Source organism: Ipomoea triloba, chromosome 11 (assembly GCF_003576645.1).
Source record: "Ipomoea triloba cultivar NCNSP0323 chromosome 11, ASM357664v1".
In the NCBI taxonomy this organism is placed as follows: domain Eukaryota; kingdom Viridiplantae; phylum Streptophyta; class Magnoliopsida; order Solanales; family Convolvulaceae; genus Ipomoea; species Ipomoea triloba.
This window is the reverse complement of record NC_044926.1, coordinates 22,538,537-22,545,684: the sequence shown is the minus strand read 5'-3', so window position 1 is coordinate 22,545,684 and position 7,148 is coordinate 22,538,537. Positions and strand designations below refer to the sequence as shown.

The 7,148-nt window shown below is 36.8% G+C and overlaps 1 protein-coding gene across 2 annotated transcripts; it reads right to left on the bottom strand.

The window, feature by feature from the left end:
- Positions 1-520: 520 nt before the first annotated feature.
- On the bottom strand, positions 521-6,505 carry LOC115996667 (protein FAR-RED IMPAIRED RESPONSE 1). 2 transcript variants are annotated; one of them, XM_031236017.1, is made up of 9 exons: positions 6,306-6,505; positions 5,791-5,983; positions 2,028-4,226; positions 1,897-1,953; positions 1,521-1,589; positions 1,339-1,407; positions 1,184-1,252; positions 1,058-1,099; positions 521-945 (listed from the first exon to the last, which is right to left on the bottom strand). In XM_031236017.1, the coding sequence occupies exons 3-9, from the start codon at positions 4,140-4,142 to the stop codon at positions 889-891; spliced, it is 2,478 nt and encodes an 825-aa protein (XP_031091877.1). In that variant the 5' UTR covers positions 4,143-4,226; positions 5,791-5,983; positions 6,306-6,505; the 3' UTR covers positions 521-888. The 2 variants fall into 2 exon arrangements, with proteins under 2 accessions (XP_031091877.1, XP_031091876.1); XM_031236016.1 differs by having other exon boundaries at positions 6,310-6,505.
- Positions 6,506-7,148: the final 643 nt, after the last annotated feature.

Genomic DNA, 7,148 nt, shown 5'->3' with positions numbered 1-7,148 from the left:
AAGGGCAAAGACCTCTCGCCCGACCTCGAAAGGAACCGACCTAGGACTACTAGTCGGCCATTGAGGCGTTGGACTCTCGTAGGAACCTTGGAGGCTCCATGTCTAGGATAGCCTTGACCTTGTTGGGGTTAGAAACTACAGTGTGTATAAAATAAACCTAAATAGCATGTCTCACATATTGAGTATATATTATCAAATAAAATTGTAATTGAATTAAAATGATACTTTGATGATGTTATAATGAAACTAGAGTGTGTATAAAATAAAACTAAATAGAATATCTTACATATATTATGTGTATATTATCATATGAAATTGTAGTTGAATTAGAATTAGTGTTGTAATGAAACTACTATTAAATGAAATTGAATGAACTTTGAAAATACACTCGATAAAACGTGTAAGGGAGATGTTGAGAAGAAAAACAAAAATGAGAGAAGTTGATAGAAGATCGCAATGAAGATGAGAGAGATGAGAGAGACTACTGCATAAACCTTCCAAAATTTGTTGTCTACCATTGTAAACAATAACGATTTTTTTTTTTTAAAAGTATTCAAACAACGTCGTATTGCTTCTTAGTCCACACTGCTACGTGGACCATGGTTTACAATCAAATTTCCCATTAAGAATTGTGCTGCCACTGCAGCAACTCGTGTTACCAAGCACTTCCCACATAATTGGAATGTCAAACTGACAGACTATTGTAAAGAACCAATATCTGAGTTAGTAAAAAGAGGGCAATAAATGACATTTAATACTGAGAAGATTTGAAAGCTTTATTTACATGATATACCAAACTTAGAACTATCTTCTATCCTCCTCTTTATTGTCAGAATGTAAAACCGTTGCCTGAGGGAGCACTACATAACCAAGTAAAGTATGCATTCTTCATGAATGTCTAGCATTATCACCATGCAACTGAGCAGATCTCATGTTAGGCTCATCCTGAAATGAAAGCCGAAGTGTAAATACAAAATGTGCTGTAACTATTAACTAACGGTGCATGGCAGCACCAGCACCATCGACTCCAAGAGAAGTATTTAATCAGTGCACTGACCTGCAAGCTGTAACCGAAGCTTGGTCTGTAATCCAGATGCCCCTATATGGTATGAGAATCTTTAAAATTCTATCTTCTGATTCTGAAGTCAGAGTAGGTAAAACTTAGATATCAAGAGAGTCTAACCAGTCCAGGCATGCTTTGTTGAGACCCGAAAAACCCATCATGACTAGGTGTAATTGAGGTAAGTTGCCCCTACACAACCATTCAAATGTTTACAGAAGTCTTCATTCAGTAATAACTTAAATAGAAAATAGTAATAACAGATCGGCATTGAATACCAGCCCCTGGATATTCTGTGGGTTGACATAATAAGCATCGTTCGGTGGCTCCATCAAATTCAACTGTATCTGAAATCAAATAACAATAGGATCACCCTTTGCAAGCACACATTTCAATCACAGAAAAAAGAGGCAACACCAAGGTCTATTTTGTTCTGAAGATATCAATCACAGCAACCTACCAGTCCTTGCACATTATGTTGTGTTCCATAGTATCCACTCAGGGCCATACCATCTGAGTTAAGATTATCCTACAGCCAAGAAAGTTAAAATAAATACTACAGAAAAAAAATACAAAAACACTAAGAAGAGAAATTACCAATCCCTTCCTCTTCTCATGGCAGAAAGTTATTGGTAGAAAATGAATTCAAATAGATTCAGTAATCTTAAAATGAAGTTGCAATTATCTCAGTGCACATATAAATCGTTGAAACAGTATTCTTGATTTCATATCACATCAAAAGCAGTTTTGTGTCACTAAAGAAAGATCACACCTCGATTATGCCTAAGGCATAATAAAACAAAATACTTCACAATAAATAAATCGCTGAGACAAACCATTTGTTGCAAACTGTCTTGAGCATCAGCAATTGCAAGTCCAGGCTCAGATTGTACCTGGGATCAAGCACATTGGAATTATAGGAATGAAGCAAACTATGCTGACAAAGAGAACTGGTTCTAAGACAAACCTTTCTTTTCTTGGTCACATTCTTCTTCTTAGTTATTTTGGTAGCATGGGATCCTTGGGTATCTTCTTCTACATCTCGTAGGACAACAGCATTGCTGCTACATGCTGCACCAGTTCTGTTATTAACATTTACACAGTTCTTTAAAGCTTCGTCCAGTACTCGGAATGCAATACTGTAACTCAGCTCAGACAAAGAACCTTCTTCACCCAATTCAATAGCCCGTTTACATAGATCATTGTACCTTTGCACCCTTGTTTGAACTCTTTCAGTACCCTCTACCATCCAGTGTCTGCTCTTAGCATCTTTAGTCCACCTCTTCAAAATATAATGTGGTGGGATGCTTGAAAGGCCACACATTTGAAGAACAATCATTGCATGTCTGCAAAGAAAACCTTTGTATTCAAATAGAAGGCAAGAACAAGAAACCTCTAGTTTTGCCTCATTCCATGTCACCATAAAATTGTCATCCTTTTCACAGTCATCAACTCTGAAAGTTACGTTTTCCCCATTCACACCTTCTCTCTTTGGGTGACATCCAACGACACCCAAAACCTCAATCTGAAATTTCTTGAATATTGCGTGAGTATAAATTGTTGACATTTGCTTTTCCCATGGTGAAGGAGACTTCAATGCAGGTTGTTTGTGCAATGTATCAAAGTCTGCTATGGCTTCATCTTCATACCTAGTCTGCAGAATGATTCCATACTGTTTTACAAACTCCTTAAGGCTAATCTTCTTATGAATGTACTTGTCAAAGAAAGAGATTAGACTTTCAGATCGTTGACTTGTGGACATTCCAGCCAAAAAGGTGTCCCTCATGAAAGTTGGCACCCACTTTTTACGGTCTTCATACAACAAGCGAATCCATTCATTCTCTTGTAACTCAAATCTGGTGACCATCTTCCACCATCTCATATCAAACTGTTCATCTGTCAATGACTTAAATATGCACTTGGTGAATTTTCCCATAAAATTATCATGCTGCTTTATGACATGAGAAAGAATTTCAGATATCCTTTCAATTACATGCCAAAGAGCAAAGCAATGACATGAAGAAGGGAAAACTTCTTCAGCAGCTGCTTTGAGGGCTTTGTCCTGGTCAGTTATTATTACTTTTGGAGGTTGTCCACCCATTGCTCTAAGCCATGTCTTCATTAACCAAACAAACGTTGGTTTGCTTTCATCAGCTACTAATGCACATCCAAGTAAAATAGGTTGGAAATGATGATTCACTCCAACAAAAAGGGCAAATGGCATCTTTTCATTGCTCTTGATATAATTGGTATCAAAGAAAACAACATCACTAAAATTAACAAAATCTTTCCTACTTTTAGCATCAACCCAGAACAGGTTCCTTAGACGCTGATCTTCATTAAGATCAACTGCATAAAAGAAATATGGGTTCTCTTTCTGTATATGCATGAAATATTCAAGAATAACTTGTGCATCACCCTCTTCTAACCCCAAGTATCGACCTCTATCAAACTGGTAACTCAAGCTATTCCCCGCAAAGTCAACATCTCGAATTCCACCTGTTTGCCTTGACATCTCAACATACATCTTTCTCGTTCGTTCACTAACAGCATGAAGAATATCAATATTATTTTTTTCAGCTAGTTTTACATTCCTATGAATTCTAAAGTGATATGCTAGGGCTGGAAGAAGTTCATGATTATGGTCCTTTATGAACTCATGGATGTACCAATTCCCATCTCGCTTTCTCTTGACATGCATGCTGGCTTTGCAATCTGTCTTTTTAACACTAGGGCGTCTACTACTGCAACTGTCTGATTCTGGTGTCACTCCATATCTGGAGCATGCAAATTTAGCATCAATGAATTCTTTTGATTTCTTTGACCGGCGGCTGTTTTTTATTGAGGTGGTGAATCCCATTGATTTGGCGTATTCTTGATAAAATGAATATGCAGCTTCATGAGATTCAAATTCAATACCATCATGTGGTTCAAGATCTGTATTTCCTTGAGATGCCACAATGGCCCTTTTAGGGGAATGAGACATTCCGCCATCTCTATTCTCTTGTGCCTCTTCTACATCATCACCCATATGTGCAACCATTTGATGACTACTTTGCATGCTATCTCCAGAATTAATCATTTTTCATTCCGAAGAACATAGCACACTAATTGAGTTCCACAAAGTTTTACTCTGAGGTAACTCGACGAACGTTTCCAACAGCAGCTAGGGAAGAGAAAAGGACATAAAACATGTTTAAGCACACAAATCAGCCAAAAAGTCTATCAAGCAAGCGCAAGTCCATATGCACCAATATATTTGAGGGAAATCCAAAGTCTAGCATGTTACACTTCCCTCTAGTTCATTTAGTACCTAAAAGTAAAGTGATACACACCACTCTAGGTGGTAGACCAATGCTACAAAAGGAAATCATATGGGAATGGAAGGAAACAATCAAGCTGCATGATTGATTAGCATAATGGATAGAAATAATCAATTAGCATGATTAGCATAAAATTAGGGATAGAATAATTTATTAAATTTATAATCCTTGATTAACAATTTTACTTATTTATCGCCTTGTACTCTTGTAGTAGACTATAAATTAGGCCTATTTCCTTGGAAAGAGATATGAGAAAATCATCGTAATAATCAGCTATTGTGTCATTTGTGTGATGGTCAGGTTCTTTGACTTGCTGGGGAAAAATCCACTCTTGGATAATTCCTCGGTTTATTTTATATTTTTGCTTAATACATTCTTTGGTTCATTTTATTAGCTCGTCCCTGCCTATTTACTCCATCAACTGGTCCAACCTGCCATTTGATTCAAGAATGACACAACTAGAGGCAAGAGCTGAAGTGTTGGAGGAGAGTCAGGAGGAACTGCATGCAGTCATGGACAAACAACTTACTAACATGGAGGTATGTCCAAACTATCCAACCTGATCAGCCTTTCATTCCATGGAAAGGGACATGCCAAAACTAGCACAACTTTCTGTTACCAACACCGTTATTGAGTCACATTTGGAAAAAATCACATTCAACTATACCCTCTCCTCCCTCGCCTACCATGGATCCTATCCAGGTGACAACCAAAACTATTGGAATACCCAATTTTGAGGGGACAGTACAATTGGGTGGCTCAAGCAGGCAAAGAAATACTTTGCCACACATGGTTGACAGGACTTGAAGGTGGATTTTATCACTAGGCTGCCTCATTTGCATACAATTGTGTAATTGTATTTGGGTGGTCATCGACTGGTTTACCAAGTATGCCCACTTCGTGGGATTGTGGCACCCTTCATTGTCAAGTCACTAGCAAATCATTGTAATAATCAGCTATTGGGTGATGGGCAGGTTCTTTGACTTGCTGGGGAAATTCCACTCTGGGACATTTCCTGGGTTTATTTTCTGTTTTTTCTTAATACATACTCTGATTCTTTTTATTAGTTCATTCCTGCCTCTTTACTCCATCATAAAGCATATTTACTACTTAGATTTTGGTTTCCTACAAACTATGTGGTTACCCTCTACCCTCATTAACTCTGGAAGTGAACTCGACCAATTCTCAGATGGAAACATTTTCACCCACTCATCAGGGGCAGAGCAAGAGCCAAGAAGAAAACTTGAGTAGTGAAGCATTTAAAAAAATGGTCCATGGCAAAATATCAAACACTTAAAACAAATTTATATATTATAAACGAATCACACAAATCAATTTTGAGGAATTTAATAAAACAATTATGGAATTAGGAATCTAGGGCTAGATTTGATTGTTCAAAATTTGAACCTGAGGAGGCGAAGAGCTGCTGTTTCAGGAGTGGACTGTGGACGAGTCGACTGCGGCTGAATTCTGACCGAAAACCAGAGGCGAGGCTGCTAGTTCGCTGCGGCTTCGGAGTGTGGAATGTGGAGTCGCTGCCTCCCTGAGTCAAGACGCCAAGATGGATTTGCAGAAGGCTGAAGCGGCGATTCGGTGAAGCCTGAAGAAGAAGAAGAAGAAGAAGAAGAAAAGGAAGTCGGCAGAGGGATTAGGGAATGCGTACAGGTACATCGTAGAAGGCTGAATTATTCAAAAAAAAATATAAATATAAATATAAATATAAACAGCCTCAAAACGACGTTTATTAAACATGTTGAAGCAAGTATATTCTGATACCAACTAAAACATTTTAAGCACAGAAATTCAATTCAATAAAATTTCTCACTACTTTCTACTGGTTTCAATCATCAAGATAAGATTAGCTGATAAAATACGTCAAATTTTCCCCAAAATAAAACACAAATGAAAATTTAGAGCATTACATACAAATTTATCAGTCGCAAAAGAAGAAGAAGAAGAAGAAGCATCCAATCAAGGTACCCGCCGCCGATCAGCACCTTCGTTCCGAAGATCCATAATTTCACCGCTGGCAAATGGCAATGGCGCTGTATGTATATTACACCCTAGTCAGTACTCAGTAAGCCAGAGAGACCAATTTTGCAGTTTGCAGAGGTGGGGGTGGGGAAGATCGGAATCACCCCAAATCTTCTCCAATTTCCAAAATAACCCGAACATTTCTCTTGAAATTATTTTTAATTCAATTTTTCATAATGTTAAGTGTATTATTAATACTAGTTTTTCTTATGCGCGATGAACAAAAATAGGTGTTCAATATTAATATTTTATATTAAAATTTTAAATTTATTTATATTTTAAATATTTAAATTATTGTAAATAATAATAATAATGTAAAATATTTTTATAAATTTTATATTTATATTTTAAAAAATAACTAACACATAACTCCAATATATAATGTGTATATATTATTATTATTGAAGAAAATAAGAAAATATATAGTGGATTCATGTGCATGGTAACAATAGTGGAAAAAAAGAGTTAATTCCAGCAATGGTCCTCCGACTATGTTGATTTTCCAAAATTAGTCCTCGACTTTTAATTTGGACAATTTAGGTCCCTTGACTTTCAAATTCTTTCCAATGTTGGTCCTTTCGTCAAATTTTAGTTAAGTTGAGGTCAAATGAAGGGATAAATTGTCTGTTCACCTGTTTAGTGTATTATTACTCGTATTTCTCTTGTCCTATACGCTGTATATATGAATATAATCTCAGTCGAAGTCTCAATCGAAGCCATATAATCTCAGT

Coding starts and splice junctions, on each gene's coding strand:
- LOC115996667 (XM_031236017.1), bottom strand. CDS start 4,142: ATGATTAATTCTGGAGATAGCATGCAAAGTAGTCATCAAATGGTTGCA. Junction 1,590..1,896: donor AAGACAGTTTGCAACAAATG/GTTTGTCTCAGC, acceptor TCTTGGCTGTAG/GATAATCTTAACTCAGATGG. Junction 1,100..1,183: donor AACAAAGCATGCCTGGACTG/GTTAGACTCTCT, acceptor CATACCATATAG/GGGCATCTGGATTACAGACC.